The sequence below is a fragment of the Geotrypetes seraphini genome, chromosome 8 (genome assembly GCF_902459505.1).
Source record: "Geotrypetes seraphini chromosome 8, aGeoSer1.1, whole genome shotgun sequence".
Taxonomy (NCBI): Eukaryota; Metazoa; Chordata; class Amphibia; order Gymnophiona; family Dermophiidae; genus Geotrypetes; species Geotrypetes seraphini.
The window spans coordinates 16,906,122-16,927,403 of NC_047091.1; the positions used below are offsets into that span (position 1 = coordinate 16,906,122).

Below are 21,282 nucleotides of genomic sequence, written 5' to 3' on the forward strand. Positions count from 1 at the left end.
TAAAAAAGGAAGTCAGATCGAGCATTGGAAAATAATAATAATTAACTAATAAAAATAGTATACATTTAATTTTTCCCCACTACCAAATTTCCCCGCCCCGCCCACCCGGCTACTTTTTCATGCCACCCGGCTGGAAAAAATTTCTGGGGAGAACACTGTTCTAGAAAGATAAACAACTAGAACAGTTAGTATGCCTTATCTCAATATCCTCATTGCTGATTAAGTATGGGAGAAAATTAATCTCAAGGGTTAAACCAATGGTTCTTAAACCTGGGGAACTCCCCTCCCCCCGTCAGTTAGGTTTTCAAGATATCCCTAATGAATATGCATGAGGCAGATTTGCATATAATAGAGGGAAGAGGCATGCAAATCTGCCTCATGCATATTCATTAGGGATATCTTGAAAACCCAACTGGCTAGGGGGTCCTCCAGGACTGGTTTTAAGAACCACTTGTTTAAACAACCCAGGCAACTTCCACTCAACTGCTTCCTCTTGCTGCTGCACTGGCATCTGACATCTTATGTCCAAGCCGACAAACAGAAAGGCAAGGGAGGCATCTTTTCAACCAATGATCGGGTCTTTATTGAAATCAAGTAGTCCCAACAAGGATCCCAGTTTCTGAGTGCTGCCATTTGTTCACTCAAGTGTGCTTTGGACTCAACACCTACTAACCAAGTGTCCCCTGAGAAAGGCGTCTGCTATATGCCGAAACTAGGATCCTTGTTGGAACTACTTGATTTCAATAAAGACTCGATCATTGGTTGAAAAGACACCTCCCTTACCTTTCTGTTTGTCTGCATATATCCCAAGGCATGGCATTCTTCTGTTGCCTGTCTATCATATGTCCAAGCCCCATGCAGTCAAATTGCTGTGAGCAGCAATCATAGTAGACAGAATGCAAGCCACAGGGCTTAGTGGGACTGCCTGAAGAAGAGACTGACTCAACCAGGGCCACTGTCTTCTACAATGACAGTTTCACCAAATTCCTCCCAACAGCCTGCAGCAATAAAGTTATCAAACCCTGGACAATGGGCTCTCCAGATATGGAGGGGAACACTCTGGGTCTTCTCTTGCATTTATCCATGACACCACAAGTAAATAAAACTCCAGGGTTCATAGAATCATAAGAGAGCTTTTCTTCAAGAACCACACCTTGAGCCAGCACTAGGGCCCAGCTTTAACTGGCATACGATTTCTATACTGGTTTTAGTTATTTTACTAGTGGTTATCTATATTTATCAAGTTATTGCATTGTTTGTATTACATAGATTGTGTTTCATGTTGGACAAAATTTTTTTTTTTTTTTTTTAAAGACAGGTTAGAAAAGATTATAAATAAAGAAATAAACTTGTTTTGATAAGTATACCAAGAAGCACTCAAGGCTGCTGCAGTATTAAGTAAACAAATTCAGCATCCAAAGAACAGGAGGCCACCATCCATTAGCTTGTGGCTAGAAGCAGGAAGGCTTTCCAGACAAATGGCAAAGGGCAGCTCAAGTGAAAGGTGCTGTTTCCTCTTCTGAATGAGGATGAAGATGGTTTATCTGGGAATTGTGGATGTTCTCATCTGCCCCCAACTGATCTGAGAAGCCAGAAATCCTCTTTTATTTTCCAGTTAGAGCAGCCACCGGGAATTCATAGTCTGTGTGTCTGGCAAAGAGGAAACAAAAATGTGCCAATGATGTATTCAGTGAAGGTTAGTGATCTACTTGGGAAGGGTTACAGTTACAGCAGAGTTGGTAATCCGTGCTCCATAATGCCCAGCCCAAAACTGTGTATCCTTCCCTTCATGAAGAAAATGCACAAAACGCACCCCAGGACCATAATTTCGAAACACATGGGAGACCTGGAAGAAAATAATTTGCCAGTGATTTTTCCAGCCACAGAACCAAGCAGTGAATCATAACAGTTAGTAGTTAGGATTTTTAGTCACACGAAGCTATCTGCAGAAAGACAGCCCAAGACGAGTCCTATGGCTTTCTTTTTTTGCTAATTAATAGCTAGTGCACTGCTGAAAACTAGTTGCAGTTACAACCCTAACAGCAGGCTAGGGTAACCTGCATAGAAGGACCTGCTCCAAACCAAACAGCAATAAGCAAAGGAGACCTGAGGTTTTGGACAACAGCTTTAGTAATGCTGAATTTTATAAAACTTAGTGCTAATACATGGGGGGGGGGGGGGGGTCTGATTAAATACTTAAAAGATTTAAACGGTATCAGAGTTTGAAATAAGTATTATTTGTTCCCATATCGTGTAACTATATATTCATTCTTTGTGGTCACTTTCTTCCTTGATCATGTTTGATCCTTCCTCTGTTTTTCAATGGCTTTCATCCCCTGGAAAGCTGCTAATATCTGGGGAAGGGACTCTTGCATCACTGGAATGTTATACTGACCTAAAAGGATGACACAGACTGCATATCCTCTGCTCAATACTATCCCTTCAACAAGCAGGCAAAGAAATAAAAAATGAGTTCCCTCCCTAGCTAAACAGCCTATATTTTTTCAGCATCAGCCATTTGTATTTGTGGTTTCTTTTGTGCTCTAACAGTCTAAGTAGTGGATACCTGATGATAACATTCATCATTCCACTGAGGAATTGGCTCCATGGTCCTGCTGAATTCCTCAATTACTGAGCGCTTGTTTGCAGCCAGCAGTTTCACATGAATCTTATACACACAGCCACAGTCACTGCGTCCAGCATACCTTCAAAAGCAGACAGGACAAAGACAAAAGTAGAGGAGTTAGTCTGGAAAAGCAGAAGTAACAGAGAGGCTGGTGGCACCTTATAGACCTACAGTGTATGCGTTGGTGGGTCCTCCCCTGCTGCTATCCCAGAGATTAAAATCCTTCTGGCAGTAATAGTAAATTGCTAATTGCCCATACATGCCATGAGCAGCATATGCTTTGGATATACAATAGTAGTGGATAGTGCGCCTGAGTTTGCCCCTGAAGAAGGACACGAAATGGGGTACTCTGTAGGGCAATCAGCTCCAGCATTCTATTTAATTGACAGACAAATAGCTCCTACATGCTCCTTAACTTCCTTTTCACTAACTATATTTGATAGAGATGTTTTGGTAACGATTTTTAGAGCACTGAATAGGGCATTTTTTAGCAATTAAAATAAAGTCTCTCCACAAAGAGCATCTTTAGTAAAGACTAATAAAAAAATTCACTTGTTGGGTGGACATATATGATGTGTGGGGTAATACCTACAGTGCACTTATAAAGGTTGCACATGATTTGTGGGATATATCCTGGTGGATTCTTAATGTTTATGTCATGAGTTTCCCCCATGACTGATTTTGTCCACTTAGAGCAAGTATAGTTTTGTATGTCTACACCCATATATCTATATGGGGTAAGACTTATTAAGAAACAGCCTTTGTGATAATTGAGAGACTCGGAGTAGGTTTTTCTATTGTAATAGTAATTTATAACCTCTTCGGAAAAAACTTTTTTTTTTTTGAGACTCATTGAGTTTTGTACCCATTTTTCAGTGACATTTATAGAATCCAACCCTTTTGTTTCTTAAAAGGGAATGAAACTGAACACTCATGAAAATGTGCAGTAACGGGCAGCTCACAAAATTGTTTTTGAACAGTGGACTGAAACATCCTAGAGAGGCAGTGAAACATAAACAAGGCACACCAGACAACTCACCAATCGCTAATCGAGATTTCTGGCTGATGATGGTCAAGAAGTTCCTTCCATAATCCTTCTTTTAAAAGGTCAATGACTTGCCACTTGGTGCACCAGCTGTGTGAAACAAAATCTGAATCAGATTTACAAAAAACATTCACTTTTCTACATATGATATTGAATCCAAATTGCTTGCGTGATTTTAAAAGGCTTATTGCCCACAGCGACATGTCAAAAAGCTAGCTATTATCAGATCTACTGCTAAACTTCCTTGAATCTAAACAGGATCTTTAAACAAAACCAGAGAAAATCTATCTACACTGCAGGTATTATCTTCATATCCAGGACCTCATCCATGTCTTATATCAAGCTTGATAATAAGCTACCAAAACTAGTCAGGCTATGGATTTGAACATACAGTCACCTTATATTCACTGATCATAAGGTCACAACCAAAGAGCTTGGAGAGATTGTAGTCACCTCGGAAAATTCAAGTCTTGTCTGGATAAAAAGACACATCGCAAGTCCTTGGATTCCTTTTTGAACTGTGTTCTATCAGACTGCCTCCACTCTTTACTTACTTAAATGAAGAAACAAAGGATCTTTGATCCTCAGCCCCTTCCAGGTTGCTTCTGTTATTTTCCACCCGCCAGCCATGCCCTCCATGCCGCAGCTCCCAGTGCTGAAACTGTTCTACAAGCAGAGAAGAAAGACCAACCACAACAGCTTGATTGACTATGGAAAGATAAATCTGTACAGCTCATATTTCAATTGCCTCAATTGTATCAGATATTTGATAACATTTGTCATGACAAATGCAAAAGAAATTTAAAACACAATGGGATGGAAGGCAATATCTTACTGTGGCTTGCTGACCTATTAGGCTACTCGAAGCCCTCCAAGAATACACTAGGGCAGGGGTAGGCAATTCCGGTCTTCAAGAGCCGGAGCCAGGTCAGGTTTCCAGGATATTCACCATAAATATGCATGAGATAGATTTGTATCTCAAGGAGGCAGTGCATGCAAATCCATCTCACGCATATTCATGGTGGAGATCCTGAAAACCTGATCTGGCTCTCGAGGGCCGGAATTGCCTATCCCTACACTAGGGCAACTTGCATGGAGCAGCAGGTAGTGACAGAACGTAAAGCAGCAGAGGTACAAACAGCTGTCATTCTGCAGGGAACCCCTGCACCCTTCCGCACCCCTTCCGCAGGGATTCCGCAGCAAGTTACGACCGAAGGGCTCCTTCACGTACACACGAGCCCACGACACATTCGGACAGCCGTGCAGCGCCTCCAGCTGCGAGGTCCGCCACCTCCGCCCGCACTTCAGGCGCCACAAACACGGGGAGTCGACCAGGCTGCGCCAGCGGCGGCAGACCAGGCGACACTGCAGCACAAGGTCCCGGCTCGGCAGGAAGCTGAGCACCAGCAGCAGCAACTCGTCAGGCAGCAGCGTCAGGTCGAAGCGAGCCAGACGCAGCAACTCGGCCGGCGACGAGGGCCGGGAATCATTAGACCCCATGGTCCATGTCCCCCAATCATTGCCCCGCGGTCCTCTGATGACGCACTTCCGGGTGCGCAGAGTGACCCCGGAAGTTGCTGCGACGGTGCAGATCAAATTTTTGCTAAATTCCCCTAACCATGGCCCTCGGTCCTCTGATGACGCATTTCCGGATGCGCCGAGTGACCCCCCCGGAAGTTGCTGCGGCGGTGCAGATCAAATTTTTGCTAAATTCCCTCGTTGTGTAATGCAGCTGAGTTATTGATCCCTCTCTATGTTTAGAAACAGTAGAGATTCGGGGAGTATTTAGAGAAGAATTTTGCGGCCGGCAGTGCAGAGTGTTCCTAGTGTGGCTTTTATTTATTTCCCCTGAGGCCTTTTTCGGTGCTGCTTTAGTGGTCGGAGCAATCATTGGATTGTGGGTGAGTCAGCTCCTGTTTTCTTTAGATAATCCTTCATCTTTAATTCCCTGATCTTTCAAGTTCTAGTAGACATTTTTGAACAATTGTTCTTGGCTCTGTTCATTTTTTATGTTTTAAAGCAATGTTGCTGAAGGGCTGTCAGGTAAGATTTGTCTGTTTGCAGATGATACCAAAATCTGCAATAGTGTAGGAAACCCCCCCCTCCCCCCCCCCACACACACAGATGATGTGAACATGAGGAAGGACTTAGCAAAGCTTGAAGAATAGTCTGAATTTTGGCAGCTAAGATTTAATGTTAAGAAATGCAAGATCATGCACTTGGGCTGCAAAAACACGAGGGAATGGTGCAGTTTAGGGGATGAACAACTTTTGGGCAAGAAAGATGAGTAGGACTTGGGTGTGATTGTATGTGATGATCTTTAGCTGGTCAAGCAGGTTGAAAGGTGATGGTGAAAGCTAGAAGGATGCTAGGTTGCATAGGGAGAGGTATGGCCAGTAGAAAAAAGGAGGTATTTATGCCCCTGTGTAAGACTCTGGTGAAATCCCAATTAGAATATTGTGTGCAATTCTGGAGACTGCACCTTCAAAAAGATGGAATCAGTCCAGAGGAAGGCTATTAAAATGGTATGTGGTCTTTTTCATAAGGTATATGGGGACAGATTTAAAGATCTCAATATGTATAATTTTGAGAAAAGGCAGGAGAAGGGAAATATGATAGAAGCGTTTAAATACCTATGTGGCATAAATGTGTATGACACCAGTCTCTCATTTGAAAGGAAACTGGAATGAGAGGACATAGGATGACGTTGAGAAGTGATAGGCTCAGGAATATTTATTTATGTATTCAATTTTCTATACCATTCTCCCAGGGGAGCTCAGAACGGTTTACATGAATTTAGATATTCTAGCATTTTTCACTTTCTGTTCCAGTCGGCTTACAATCTGTCTAATATACCTGGGGTATATTGGGGGACCAAGTGACCTGTCCAAGGTCACAAGGAGCAGCATGTGTCAGAACCCACAACCTCATTGTGCTGAGGCTGCTGTTCCAACCTCTGCGCAATACTCTCAGACATAGTATGGTAAACATGGTCTAACAGGGAGGGCAAAACATAGTTAAAAAGGCATGGTAAAACATAATATGACAATCTAAGGAAATACTTTTTTACAGAAAGGGGGGTAGATGTGTGGTATAGTCTCACAGTGGAGGTGGTGGAGGTAAAGACTGTCTGAATTCAAGAAAGCGTGGGACAGGTACATGGGATCTCTTGGGGAGAGGACAGATATAGTGTATGGTGCAAATAGGTAGGCTGGATGGGCCATTTGGCCTTTATCTACCATCATGTTTCTGTTGCTAATTTACTAAATGAGCTGGTCCTACACACCAAATGCAAGAGATGTGATAGACATGTTATGAGAGCAGGTGGAACACCTTTTAAAACAGGATTTTTTTGTTGGTCATTTTGGTCAAAGTAAAAAAAGAGATAGAATGTTGTCTTTATAAATGCATCAAATAGGTGACTGAAAACACTGGCAAATAGGTTTGAAGTGCTGCTGTAGAAGGAGGGGATGGTTAGAGTAGGCGGTGAGGCTGACATATGCACAGAAAGCTCTTCTGAAGCTTTCTGAGCTAGAGACTGACGGCTCCTTCCCCATAACATCACCATCTATGTGGCTGACATGATTAGTTGACCATGGAGAATAAAATTTTACTAAATTTCCTTATTGTGTATAACCTGGGTTAGCTGCTTCCTGGGACCTGAGGAATCTTATGCTTAAGAAACATTTTAGTTGACTGAGGTGACTTCCCAGCGCTAAGAAATGCAAGTGCAGTGGCGTAGTAAGGAGGGGGGGAGGCGGAGCACCAGCACATCCCCATCTACCTCTTCAACTCTTTGCCAGCAGCATCTCCTACCTGCTGCTTGTGCATGCCTCGGCCTTCTCTCTTTCACTTCCTGTTGCAGGAACTGATAGAAGAAGGAAGGCTGAAGATGGAATGACCAGCAGATAGGAGATACTGCTCGATTTTGTGATTGTAATTGGATGGGAATGCTAATGGAATGCTCTTTTCTCTCCACAGATGTTTTCAGTACGTTATTGAATGCATTTGGCATATACCTGAACAGAATGGCCGGCATGCTTTTTCTTCGGATGATAATGGCACCCTGGAGATGGGGTAAGGTCTAATATTTTAAATGCATTCTGTCTTTAGTTGACTTTGAGGCTAATTTTCAAAGCACTTAAACACACCAAGTACCATAGGTTTCTATGACACTTTAAGTGTTTTGAAAATTAACCTCTGTTTTAGAGTTGAGTGGGTTTATTGTTATACTTTTAACCTTAAACGCAACTAAACATTAGTATCTGCTTCTGAGAAAAAACTTGTGATATCTTCAATTCGCCACCACATTCTGTTAAGAGACAACAACCCTGTAATTAGTGACACACCAAGTTTGCCATTCTGGTCTTAATTATGGCATCTGTACTTCCCCAATGGAAATTCTTATCAACATGGGAATCCCTTTCATCCAAGACCGAGTTGTATGGAAAGGTGAAGCATGTGGGTACAAGCACCTGTGTTCCAAAATAATTGGAGGTGCTAAACTTAGCATAAGCTATTATTCCTTATTCAAGCATAGGGGATGCAGAACTGACAGCATCCATTCAGGGAGTGGTGCGGGGCCAGGCAGGAGTGTAAAAAGCTCTGCCTGCCTTGTGCGCCGCTCTGCCGCAAGAGATGAGGACTGAGAAAGCAGCCGTCCAGCGAGGAAAGCTTCTGCTAATACAGTGCTGGACCACCAGAATTTTAAAAAAGGTACCGGGGAGGAGGGGGCTGCCTACTACTAGACCTTCCGTGTACCCTGTCCTGGCCTACCACTAGACAACCAGAGGGGGGACAGGGTACACCATTTGGTTCAGAATTTTTTTTCTTAGTTTTTCCTCTACACTAGGTGCGTCTTAATAGAGCAAAAAATATGTTATATATTTTCTCCAATGTGTTTTAAAATTGCTTTATGGAATGTCCCGTAGCTCTAGCTAGTTAGGCTTCTTTGGAGCTTCACTTTGCAAATAAATTGGGCTAAAAATTTGATGTATTTGATTAGAAGAGTCAACTAATACTTGCTTATCTCTTTGCAGGCATTGCTACTGTCCCTCAGGTGCTCTTGCCAAGGGTGGGGTCGGTAGTGCAGCCTGAGTGCTGCCAGAATGCTTGTGCTATGGCAACTCTAAACCAGATGCATCGCATGGGTAAACCAAAACGAGATCAGAAGAAGCTTGGTGCCACCTTTGGCTGCCCCCAGCTAAAGGGCGTGGTGCTAAAAACCATGATCCGTAAGCCAAAAAAACCCAATTCTGCCAATCGGAAATGTGCTCGTGTGCGGCTCAGTAATGGCAAAGAGGTTACATGTTTCATTCCAGGAGAAGGGCATAACCTGCAGGAGCACAGTATGGTGCTGGTGGAGGGCGGGCGGACACAAGACCTGCCTGGTGTGAAACTTAAGGTTGTGCGAGGAAAGTATGACTGTGCACATGTTCAGAAGAAAAAGTGAAGAATCCAAAACCAGACCTCTGAAAAAAGACATTTTTAGTAAACTCAAACTGTATCCAAGGAATTTTGTTTTCTTGTAACTTGAACGTCTTGAGTGAGAAGAAAGTTCTGAATTTGAGCTAATTCTCCCAACCTCATCCTTCAGCTATATGTATGTTTCAGATTACGTCTTTTACTGCTCATTTGAAAGGAACACAACCTGCCTTCTGCTCTTGTGAATCTGGATTACAATAGCATGGATTAATTGATGAGGGGCTGCTTTCTTTTCTTTCACGATTGTAAAGGAGGGGAAGGAAATTGTGTCACAATAAAAGCCTCCAATTTCTTATGTGTGTGTCTCTTTTTCAAAAATTCCTCTTGTTTTTTTATCTTCTATCTGTTAAGGCAGGGCTGATCATTTCTGGTGCTTGCAGTCTACAAGGCAGGCCAGGTTTTCAAGGTATCCGCAATGAAAATTAATGAAATTTGCATACCAAGGAAATGATGCATGTAAATCTCTCTCATGCATCTTCATTATGGATATCCTGAAAACCTAGCCAGTCTGTGACCCTCGTTGACTGGAACTGAGTAGCTCTGTGCTAAGTACCGTATTTTCACGCATATAACGCGCGCATTATACACGATTTTACAAACCGAGAATAAACATGCGCGTTATATGTGTGAGTGCGTTATACAAATTTTTTTTTTTTTCAGTGCGATCCGGCATCCTCCCCCCCGCTCGTGTCACCCCCCTCCCCCGCGATCCTACATCCCCCCCCAGCACCGCAAAGACATCGGTCGCTTACCCGATTGGGCACTGGCACCAGCACCAGCACCAATGCACAGGACGTGCCAGTGCCAGTTCCCGAAGATCCTCCCTTGCTGGGCTGGGCAGTGCGAGGGAGATCCTCCCTCTTCCCTGTGCCGGACTGGGCTTTGAGCATTTGCCTGCCTGTCCCCCTGGCCTGCCTACCTGTCCTCCCCCCCTTGAAAGCCTGCCTGCCTGCCTGTTCCCCCTTGAAGGCCTGCCTGCCTGCCTGTCCCCCTGTCCAGCCTGCCTGCCTGTCTCCCCCCCCCCCCCTTTTGAAGGCCGGCCTGCCTGTCCCCCTGGCCTGCCTGCCTGCCTGTTCCCCCCCCCCTTGAAGGCCTGCCTGCCCGACCCACCCCGAAGGACCGCTTGCCCCCCTGACCTCCCCATACCACCTACGGTATTGAAGCAGCCCACAGCAGGATCACGATGCCAGTGATCCCTGCGCTACTTCGGCGCTGCTTCCTCCACCGCGGTCCCGCCCCCTCCTCTGATGTCAGAGGAGGGGCGGGACCGCGGCGGAGGAAGCAGCGCCGAAGCAGCGCAGGGATCGCTGGCATCGCGATCCTGCTGTGGGTTGCTTCTCCGCCTCAAATGGTTGGGGGGGGGGGGGCGGGGAGCGGAACTGGACACCAAGCCCGGGAGCACCCCCTCAGGGCTTGCACCCGGGGCGGACCTCCCCCCCCCCCCCCCTATTGGTATGCCACTGACTGTATGTACTCATATTGCAAGACCTCTCTCATTTAGAACAGTCACTACACTCTTGCAGCGTCAGAGTGAGAAGAACCATCGGCTCAGTTGTGATGTATGTAAACTGTATGTAGTTGTATTGCAAGACATTGCTTGTATATCAAGTTAAAATGTAATCAAATGTTTTGCTTGTCTTGCAAAACACTAACAAACCAAGTTACATGCAATCCAATGTTTTACTGTATATGCCAAATATAAATGTAAGTGGTAAGTGGAGGTTTAAAGGCATGAGTGTGGTTCAGTGTCAAAACTTGAGAGCTCCAATAGCCTGCCTCATCCTTCCCATTGGCGAGAATGCATTTTGCTCCCTACTGTGCTCTCTGCACAGTCACTGCTGCAGGTTTAAAGGTGAGAACAGGTACTTCTTTACTTTATCCTTTGTACCTTTATTCTCCTTTCCCCTCTGTTTTGTCCATCTCCATCCTTTATATACATTTTTCTTGGTTTTCCCACCCTCTTTTAAGATTAACTTTAAAAAAAATATATATTGTAAAGCCCTTACTGGAACACACCTGTGGTGGTGTCAACTGCCCTTTAGAGGTGAGCACAACAGCAAGATCAAAACACCATGTTCTGGCCCCCTCCTTAAAGGGCTGCTGGGGGAGGGCATGTATGGAGTGCCAGAAGGCAAAAAGTGGCTCTTGGTGTCACAAATCCCTGAGCCTGCATTGCAGACATAAGAGCCAGCTCTGTGGATGCTGAGCACCCCCCCCCCCCCAACATTGAACAAATTCCTTCATTGTGTCCAGGGGGGAAAGGTAATTGGTATTGCAGTTGGCATACCCAATCATTTTGAAAGGTTGGCACCTACGATCGCAGGTAGGAAAATGTTTCCTTAATTATATCGCACGTTAGGGGGTGGCCAAAAGGTGAAAAGACAAAGCTAAAATGGACAGCACAGAGCAGTGACATGGCTGCATGAAACTTGCTAGAAGGCCAACCAATAGGAAAGTTCAGAAAAACGCAGATAGGATGGGCTGCTAAATTGTCGACTGTTGATGTTGATTGTGGTATTGCACTGTTAAACCACCGCAACTTTAAAAGTCAAAATGACGACTTAGGATCACGACAGAGTGAACAAATAGGTGCAGGAGTTTTGGGTGGGGAAACGAGTTGTTGGCCTGAGGATCTGTCCATCCCCTTGCACTCTTTGCCTTTGAATGTTTCATCTTTTCCCCCCAGCTTCCAAGGTGGTTCGTTATGGCCCTAGGTTCAGGCTTGAGGAAGGTCATGACCTGGTGCAGGAGCAGCAGCACGTGGCTTCTCCCTGGGCTTCTTCCTGCCTCCCTGTGACGGCTCCAGGCTCCTCCCCTCAGACCGGGGCACCGAGATGTTCCTCTGCTCCTCCCTCGCGTGAAAGATACAATCGTAGATTTCTTTCTTTTTTGTGTGTGTGTCTTGCTCTTCTTGGAAAATTAATTCAAGTGTGGTCCAGGTAGAGGAGGTACAAAAGAGACCCCCCCCCCCCGAAAAAAACCATGGTAATCGTAATGTATCTTACCCGTGATTCTGCTCGATGAGAGGGAAAAGACTTCAACTAAGTGCTGAAAGTACACAAGAACGAAAGGATGGCTCTAAAATAGGAAATAGCTGGATCCGGGTTCTTCGTTTCCACCTTAAAGGCGTTGGGTAAGCTAGATTTTGTTTTTGCTGCACAGACTAGTTGTTTTGACTCTGTTTTATGTTGTTATTGCCACTTTCTATGCCCACTGTATCATTTCCTCTACCATAATCTTCCCAACCCTGAAATGTCCTGTCTAAACTAGATTGTAAGCTCTTCTGAGCAGGGGCTGTCTATTGTATGTTAAAATGTACAGCACTGTGTATGCCTTTCAGGCTATAGAAATAATAAACAGTAGTAGTAGACTGCATAGATTAGTTGTTGGCCCTAGGTTATTGCAATGGTGGGAACAAAGTTTTCAATACTCTAATATAATCTGTGCGAATGGGGGAGTTGTTCGGAATGAGAAACACCCCCCCCCCCCCCCCCCAGATCTTGGTAGTGGCTTCTTGTGTAGCAAAGGGCGGGACTGGGTAAAACGAGGATGACGCGGATCTCTACCGCACGTCCTTAAAAATCTGCTTACCTCGGGGGAGGGGGGGGCAGGATCCGTGAGGTCCGCAGGAGTTAAAACGAGGATCCCCGCAGATCCCATGCCATGTCTGCTTTCTTTTTAAGGCTGTGCGCTTTGGCTCCACGGGACCCATGGGGCTCGTGGGTAGAAAGGCATTTGGGGCACTGGGGTGCAGAAAAGCTGGGCACAAGTGAAGAGGGAGCTAGGATGAGACAACAGGAAGTTAATGCACATTTAACAAGCAATAGACGGTCTCTTCTTAGAAGAGCTTACAATCTAATTTGGACATAGGGTTGGGGAGATTCTAGCAGAGAATGGTAGAATGAACATAGGTATCTTATGGTAATTAAGAGATAGGTGTTGAAAGCAACCTTGAAAAAATGGGGTTTTAGCTTGGATGTGAATATACTTCCCCCTCGGTATTCGCGGATTCATTAACCGCGGTTTCGATTATTTGCGTTTTTTCATTCTCTGGCTCTGCGCCCAAATGTACGTCACAGGAAATCGCTGCTCCCAGCGTTGAACAGAGGAAATCGCTTTTCCCGGCATGGTACGGAGGAAATCGCTGCTCCCGGAGCAAATCAGGTTAGGTTATTCGCGGTTTTTAATCTTTTAGGGGTTTGTTACCGAAAAACCGTTAATAACATACGAAAAGTTATTCGCGTTTTTTCGGTATTCGCTGCTATGCTTTTCCCCCCTATCACCGCGAATTCGGAGGGGGAAGTGCACTGCTAGAGAAGGAGTTTGATGCATTGACTCGGGAAGTCTGTTCCAGGCATCTGGTGCGGCAAGATAGAAGGGACGAAGCCTGGAGTTGACAGTGGAGAAGGAGGGTATGGATAAGAGGGACTTTACCGATGAACGGAGTTGAGTTGGGGTGGGGAGATGTAGGAATGCGACACAACAAACACACACACACAGTCTTAGAGTTAGGATGGAGGCGCTCTCAGGGGCTAGCTCCGAGCCCCTTTTATTATACTTCTAAGCTAATGACATCATAGTAACTCCCTTGTTTACACATCTCATGATTGGTGAGTACAAAGGTACATGCTTTTACATTGGTGGATACAAAGAAAGGTACATGCTTATACATTGTGATCACCCTCACTTTACCTCGTGCTTTTACTTCGTGATCATCCTCCAACTCAGCATTTAGACAAGGGCCTGATTAACATGTGGACAGAGCCTGAGTCTTTGCACATATGCAGTGCCTGTCAGCTGATGTCCTTTCCAAATAAATTCAGCTCAAATAAGATAAGCATGTGACAGTCCAAAGGTTATAATGCATGCTCCTTAAGCTCTCTTGATTAGCCTTAACTCAAGGCCTGCTCAAGCAAAGTCTGATTGTTGCCTATATAAGGAATAAGGGATAAGAGTAAACTTGTGTCAGGTTAATATGTGGCAAGAAAGGAGGGGGAATGCCTCAGCATTCTGTCACAAGGTACTACATGGGAGAAGGGATGAGGAATGATTCAGTATTCATCCACAACGGCTTAAGTTCTTTCACAGGGCCTCAGATCAGTGTGCTAACCTTGCCTGACCTTGCCTTGTGTCAGAATTTATCAGACCTCCATCCCTACAGGGGGACAGGACATAGAAGGAGATGAGTGAGGAGATATATTGGGGGGCTGCAGAGTGGATGTGCTTGTAAGTCAGTAAGAGGAATTTGAATTGTATATAGACTAGAGAATGACACGGTGACAAAATTCATCACCGTTCCTGTCCCCGCGGATAACTGCAGGAAATAATCCCATGTCATTTTCTAGTGTCTATTTCAACCTCAGTCCTACACCAGCATTCTTCAAAGCAAAGCTTGAGGGTCAGTTGTTGTGGCCATTCATACTCTGATTCTTCCCTCTCTCCTTAAAGAATGACATGAAGATGGTTTCCCGCGGTTATCCGTGGGGATGGGGACAGTGATGAATTTTGTCACCGTGTCATTCTCTAATATGGAAATGGATGGGGAGCCAGTGAAGTGACTTGTGAGCATAGCTGCTCTGGTGGAATAGAAGTTGGGCAGCAGAATTTTGAATGGATTGAAGGGGGAAGAGATGGTTGAGTGGAAGACCCGAGAGTAGCAAATTGCAATAGTCTAAACGAGAGGTGATAAAGAGTGTGGATAAGGGTTTTGGTTATGTGCTCAGAAAGAAGAGGTCAGATTTTGGGAATATAGAGGAAGAAGTGACAGGCTTTAGAAGTTTGTTGGCTATGAGTGGAGAAGGAGATAGAGGCGTCAAAGATGAGCCTGAGGTTGCGAGCTGACAGGACAGGGAGGAGGAAAGTGTTGTCCACAGAAATAGAGAAGTTAAAACGCGGACCCCACAGAACTAAAAGCACATGGCCATAAAAAGAAAATGACCATGGCATGGGGTCCCCAGGATCCTCATTTTTTTAACTCCCATGGACCTCGTGGATCTCACTAGGGACACTCGTTTTAACTCCTAAGGACCTCAAGGAATCCCACTGGAGGAGGATATGTGGGGTGAGCGGGATCCATGAGGTCTGCGGGAGTTAAAACAAGGATCCCTGAGGACCCCATGCCATAGCTGCTTTCTTTTTAAGGCCATGCGGTAGAGATCTGTGGCGTATGCAGGATCCTTGTTTTACCCAGTCCTACAAAGGTCTGCTGCCAAAGGAGTAACTTTGCTACTGTCAAGCATCTGTTTCCTCTTTACATTACATTACATTACTGACTTCTATTCCGCCTGTACCTTGCAGTTCTAAGCGGATTACATCAGAAGATAACTGGACATTTCCAGGAAAAAAGTTACAATTAAGGAGCTGGTTACATTATACAATTAAGGAGCTGGTTTCATAATAAAGTTTTGAGAAGAGGGTACAAGATAGGTAGAAAAATTATGAAAATGTCAGATGAAGCTGGAAGATTACGAGGAAGTTAAAGAGTAGAAGCTGGTTACATTGTTGAGTCTTAGGGAAATAATAAAGGTAGAGAGGATGAGAGGGGGGAGATGGGAAGGGGGGGTTAAGCTATCTGGATAAATTTTTTGAATAGCAGGGTTTTGATTTCTTTTCGGAACGTTTTGAAGTCAGTTGTTGCTGTGAGCAGGTTGGAGATGTAGGGGTCCAATTTTGCTGCCTGTGTTGCTAGTAGGTGGTCATACATCTTTTTGCGCTGAGTTCCTTTGAAAATGGTAGGAGAATGGGGACGGTTCTCCTTTGCCTGGATGAGAGGTTCCGATTTAGGCGGTTATTTAGGTGGGTGGGTGCAGTTCCGTTTAGTGCTTTGTATAGTAGGCAGTATAGTTTGAATTGAATGCGGGCTTGTATAGGTAGCCAGTGTGAATCTAGGTAGGCATTGGTGATGTGATCAAATTTTCCAAGTGAGTAGATCAGCCTGAGGGCTGTGTTCTGTACAGTCTGTAGGTGTTTTATTAAGTATGTGGGGCATGGTAGGTAGAGGATATTGCAATAGTCCACTAGACTCAGGACTAGGGATTGGACTATGAGTCTGTATTGATCTTTGTCGAAAAATTTTCTTATTTTTCATAGGTTGCACATGGTAAAGAATGCTTTTTGAGTAGTTTTGTTGATTTGGACCTGCAGGGTGCAGCATCTGTCTATTCACACAAAATTGGTGACACTACAAATAACAGTAGCTCTCTCTTTAAGCTGGTTAATGACCTATACAACATCGAGACATTCACCAACACCCACGAAGATTCCACATTAACCGCAAACACCCTAGCTGATTTTTTCACCTCCAAGATTAAAAAACTAAGATCTACTTTACCTGCCTCGACTAATCCTCTTGAGCTTTTTCCCATTCTTCCTGACACAGACATACATAAACTAGAACAAGGATCCAGAACAGATCTAAACTGGAACCAATTCAAAACATTGGACTGGGAAACCTTCAATAAACTCTACAACAAATATTCTAACTCCTTCTGCAAACTAGACACCTGCCCACCAAACATCATGAAAACTGCGCCCATCCACTTCAAAGCCAACATGCTATCCTGGGTGAACCTCCTACTTTCCTCAGGAAACTTTCCTCCAGACCAAGGCCATATTATGTTAACCCCAATCATAAAAAACACGAAAGACCCCCCAAACACCCCTTCTAATTACCGACCAATCGCTAGCATCCCTCTTTTCACCAAAATAGCTGAAGGGGTAGTAAAAGCTGAGCTCTCTGCCTATCTGGATAAATTCAACATACTATGTGACAATCAATCGGGCTTTCGAACAGACCACAGCACCGAAACCATCATAGCAGCCTTAATTGACCACTTGCACACCCTTTTCAGCCGGGGCTCCAGCACCTTGATACTCCAACTCGACTTGAGCAGTGCATTCGACCTAGTAGACCACAACATTCTTCTCGAATGCCTGTCCCACATAGGCATCTCCGATCAAGTCCTCAATTGGTTTCGCGGATTCCTACAAAACAGATCCTACAGAGTACTTAAAAACGACTCTTCCTCACCTAGCTGGGTCAACTCCTGCGGGGTGCCACAAGGCTCCCCCCTATCCCCCACCCTATTCAATATCTACCTCGCCTCCCTGGGTAACCTCCTTCACAACCTCAAACTCAAATTCTTCATCTACGCAGATGACATCATAATAATCATCCCACTCTCCACTTTCTCCTCAGAACTTCTAGCCTACATCACAAGCATACTCAATCAGTTAGAACTTTGGATGCTATCCTACAGATTAAAACTAAACCCGGACAAAACAAAATTCTTCCTAGCCTCCCCCAATGACAAAATCAAAGACTCCACAATCCAGGTGAAAGGTCTGGTCTTCCCCCTCGAACAAACAATAAAAATACTGGGAGTCACTCTAGACAAACATCTATCGCTAGAAAATCACACCGATCTCACTGTCAAGAAATGCTTCTCAGTGCTCTGGAAACTGCGCACCATAAAAAAATACTTTGAAGACTCCTCTTTCCGCTTATTGGTACAATCCTCCGTGCTCAGTGTACTAGACTATTGCAATGTCATTTACTTGTGCTCCACAAAGAAAACCATGAGGAGACTAAAATTGATCCAGAACACTGCCGTCCGCCTCATATTCGGCCTGAACAAATGGGACCACATCACGCCTTTCTACCACCAACTGCACTGGCTCCCTTTCGAATCCAGAGTCATATTCAAATTCGCCTGCTTCTGCTACAAAACAGTTTTTGGCTTATTACCGAGTTACCTCAATCACCATTTCACGCTGAATCTCACCAACAAGAAATCACGTAGAACCCAGCTGTTCGCCTTCCCACCCATAAAATTATGCCACTTCAATAGATTTCTCAACAAAACCTTTGCTTACCAGGCGGCTAAGCTGAACCCTTGGCTTGCCCAAATAATACTCGAGGCCCCCTCTTACCTTAGTTTTAGAAAACTCCTCAAAACGCACCTTTTCCTTGAACAGGGATCTCAATCCCATTTGCCACCGGCTTCTCCCCCTTCCCACTCTCCCCCCCTCCACACTTGATCTCACACTCGCTAGCGCGTACCAACCCTTCCTTCTGTCTTACCACTACCCCTGCTAAATCTCAGCTATAGTTTTTTCCTCTCGCCCCCCCCCCCTCTTCATCGCTTGTAATTTTTTGTTACAATTCTGTAATTTTGTAGTTTTGACAGTTCTGTAACTTCGTTACAACTCTGTAAATTTGTAATTTTGTCAATATTTTGTAATTTGTGTAAATTTGTAATTTTGTCAATATATTGTAAATCCGTGTATCACCGCGGACTGTAATTAATGAATGTGAACCGCCTAGAACTTTTTGGGTATGGCGGTATACAAGAATAAAATTATTATTATTATTATTATTATTGTAACTCCGAGGAGTTTAAGAACGGGCTGTAAGGGGTATTTGGTGGCTTTTATTTCTAACTCAGTTATAAATGGGGTTTTGTCCTTTTCAAGCAATAGAAATTTTGTTTTGTCCGGGTTGAGCTTCAGTTTGTGGTCTAGCATCCATTTTTCCACTGCTTCTAGTGTTTTTTTCAGGTTGTCTATTGGAGTAGAGTCTTGTGAGTCGAAGGGGAGGAGTATGGTTATGTCATCTGCGTAGCTGAATGAAGTTACTTCTAGGTTGTCTAGAATAGTACCAAGGGATGATATGAAGAGATTGAAGAGCATGGGCAACAGAGGTGACCCTTGAGGTACTCCACAGGGGTTAGACCAGGGGTCCGATAAAAGATCTTTTGTTTTTACTCTATATGTTCTTGTTTTGAGGAATCCTTGGAACCAATTGTATACCCCTCCTGAGATCCCTATGGCTTCTAGAATCTGAAGAAGTATGGTGTGATCTACAAGGTCAAATGAGGCAGAGAGGTCGAGTTGGATAATCAGCATCCTTCTTCCTTTGCTAAGGTGCTGTCGGGCTATATCTAGTAGAGATACTAGTAGTGTCTCTGTACTGTGGTTGGATCTGAACCCTGATTGTGTGGGGTGAAGTATGTTGTGGTATTCAAGGTAATTTGTGAGGTATTGTGCTACCAGACCTTCTATTAGTTTAACATATAATGGAATTGAGGCGATAGGTCTGTAATTGGAAGGGGTATCTATTGGGCCTTTGTGGTCTTCCAGTATTGGGGTGATTATGATTTCTCCTTGGTCTTGTGAGTATTGGCCTTCCGTGAGAGTAGTTTGAATCCATTGCATGAGGCTAGCTCTGAATTTGGGGGAGGCATTTGTAAGCAGGTATGAGGGGCAGTTGTTCAGGTCGTATGACGCTTGGCTATATTTTTTGTAGAGTTGGTTCATGTCCAACCATTGTACCGCTGGGAAGTTGGTCTAGTACCTGTCAGCTGCAGTGGCGTCTCCTGTTGTAGGGTTTATTATTATCTCGTTGAGGTGGGTTAGTGAGTTATTGAAGGAAGTTCTGATTGTGGTAATCTTGTTTTTGAAGTAGTCTGCTAGTTGGGTGGCTGTTGGAGGGGAAGTTCCTTGTGTGGCTAGGAATGGCTTGGTGTCGGTGAGGTTCTTTACTAGTTGGAAGAGTTTCTTTGTGTCTAGGGTTTCTGTGCTGATTAATTTGGAGTAATAAGCTTTTCGTTTTTCTTTAAGTTTGACCTTGTATTGTTTTATTGAGTTTCTCCATGCTATTTTGGTGTGTTCTTGGTTCTTTTTTCTCCAGACTCTTTCGAGGTGTCTGCAATGTCTTTTTAGTTGAAGGAGTTCTGTGTTAAACCATTTGTCAGAAGATCTGCAGAATTTGTGTTTTATCTTTACTGGGGCTAGCTCGTTCAGGATTGTTTCGCTCAGGGTGTGCCACTGGCGTATAAATTCATTAGGGTCTAAGTAGGTAATTATGTGGTCAGTTTTGGCCCAGAATGTGGAGGGTCCAATTTTTTGTCGGGTTTTGAAGGAGGTTTTGTGGGGTTCGTGTTTGTTTGTGTTTTGTGCCCAGTTGATGATGAAAGTAAATTTGTAGTGGTCTGACCAGAGGGAGGGGTGCCAGGCCCCATTAGAAATATGAATGTTTGGTGAGTGTGGATGTTGGGACATATAAGCGGCAATATCAAGTTGGTGGCCTTTTTCGTGCATGGGTTGGGGGTAAAGAATTTGGTAGGATAGTGTATTGAGGTATGATAGTATGCTATCGACTTGTTTGGAGGTGTGGTCTTCTAGGTGGAGGTTTATGTCACCGAGGAGCAGGTTATGTGTAGAGGTTAGAGAATTCTGGAAGATGAAATCTTCAAGTTCGTGTTTTGTGGCAGTCCATTTTCCTGGAGTTATGTAGCAGAGGATGCAGGTTACAGTGCCTTTGAGTGAGTCACTGAAGAGTTGGCAGGCTAGCAAGTCTAAGTGGGGGATGGAGTGTTTGTCTAGGACTTTTATATTTAGGTTGTTTTTTTCTAGGATGGCCAGACCTCCTCCTCGCTTTTTTTCTCGGCAGACTACTTCAAGTTTGTATCCCTTTGGACAGAATTCTATTATGCTTGGGTCCGAGTCGGAGGAGAACCAGGAATAGGCAGCCTAGTTGTTCGTTCACTATCCAATCTTTTATAAGGTCTGCCTTTGGGCTGATTGATCTTATGTTCATGTACGCACATGGGATTGAGGTGTGATTTTTTGGGGGGTTAGATATAAACTTTGGGTGGAGGAGGTTTCTAGGTGTAGGAGAGGTTTTGTGAGCTGTCGTCCTAGCATTGGGAGGTGGTTTTCTTCCCCATATGGATGGGATGCTATTGTGTGTGGCCAATGTGCTTTCTATCAGATTTCTTGTAGGGTGGGGTTTCTTGGGTGGGTGGGTCTGTCTGTATGTTGCCGTTAGTATTGGAATTGGGGATAGGTGATAGCCTGCTGTCTTCCAGTTTGTTGAGAGCAGGGAGAGCAATAAGAGGACAAATAAGATTTTGTTTGTGAGGGTTGCCATCTTGTTATTGAGTGAGGGGGGGTTTGGCCTAAGACTGAGAGCTGGGATGGGACTGAGGGCTAGTGAGATGGTGGAGTTAGGGTCAGGTATGGTTTCTTGCAGAGGGAGATGGGAGTCAGGGGGGGGGAGGGGGAAAGAAGGAGAGGAAAGGCGTTTTTTTTCCTTTCCGCCCTGCTGGGTTGGAAGTAAGGCAAT

General features: G+C 44.5%; 3 protein-coding genes across 5 annotated transcripts in view; 2 read left to right on the forward strand and 1 right to left on the reverse strand.

The window, feature by feature from the left end:
• Positions 1 to 1,202: 1,202 nt before the first annotated feature.
• LOC117365962 (F-box only protein 27-like) lies at positions 1,203 to 5,283 on the reverse strand. 2 transcript variants are annotated; one of them, XM_033956948.1, is made up of 5 exons: positions 4,850 to 5,283; positions 4,226 to 4,337; positions 3,666 to 3,761; positions 2,567 to 2,705; positions 1,203 to 1,650 (listed from the first exon to the last, which is right to left on the reverse strand). In XM_033956948.1, the coding sequence occupies exons 1-5, from the start codon at positions 5,169 to 5,171 to the stop codon at positions 1,636 to 1,638; spliced, it is 684 nt and encodes a 227-aa protein (XP_033812839.1). In that variant the 5' UTR covers positions 5,172 to 5,283; the 3' UTR covers positions 1,203 to 1,635. The 2 variants fall into 2 exon arrangements, with proteins under 2 accessions (XP_033812839.1, XP_033812838.1); XM_033956947.1 differs by having other exon boundaries at positions 1,203 to 1,846.
• Positions 5,284 to 5,295: 12 nt separating this feature from the next.
• Positions 5,296 to 9,450, forward strand: MRPS12 (mitochondrial ribosomal protein S12). Its single transcript, XM_033956949.1, has 3 exons — positions 5,296 to 5,572; positions 7,653 to 7,748; positions 8,711 to 9,450. The coding sequence occupies exons 2-3, from the start codon at positions 7,700 to 7,702 to the stop codon at positions 9,121 to 9,123; spliced, it is 462 nt and encodes a 153-aa protein (XP_033812840.1). The 5' UTR covers positions 5,296 to 5,572; positions 7,653 to 7,699; the 3' UTR covers positions 9,124 to 9,450.
• A 2,503-nt stretch (positions 9,451 to 11,953) lies between these two features.
• The window catches only part of ACP7 (acid phosphatase 7, tartrate resistant (putative)), a 38,199-nt gene continuing 28,870 nt past the window's right edge, over positions 11,954 to 21,282 (forward strand). For both annotated transcript variants that reach the window (XM_033956995.1, XM_033956994.1), the window contains exon 1: positions 11,954 to 12,288. The gene's annotated coding sequence lies outside the window, so the exon portion shown is untranslated. The remainder of the gene's footprint in view (positions 12,289 to 21,282) is intronic.

Bases quoted from the DNA above. Each gene is read 5' to 3' on its own strand.
- MRPS12 (XM_033956949.1), top strand. From the start codon at position 7,700: ATGGCCGGCATGCTTTTTCTTCGGATGATAATGGCACCCTGGAGATGG. The intron at 7,749-8,710 runs GTAAGGTCTAAT...ATCTCTTTGCAG, and splicing joins AATGGCACCCTGGAGATGGG to GCATTGCTACTGTCCCTCAG.
- LOC117365962 (XM_033956947.1), bottom strand. From the start codon at position 5,171: ATGGGGTCTAATGATTCCCGGCCCTCGTCGCCGGCCGAGTTGCTGCGT. The intron at 3,762-4,225 runs GTAAGTAAAGAG...TGTTTCACACAG, and splicing joins TCCTTTGTTTCTTCATTTAA to CTGGTGCACCAAGTGGCAAG. The intron at 2,706-3,665 runs GTGAGTTGTCTG...CTGCTTTTGAAG, and splicing joins GAAATCTCGATTAGCGATTG to GTATGCTGGACGCAGTGACT.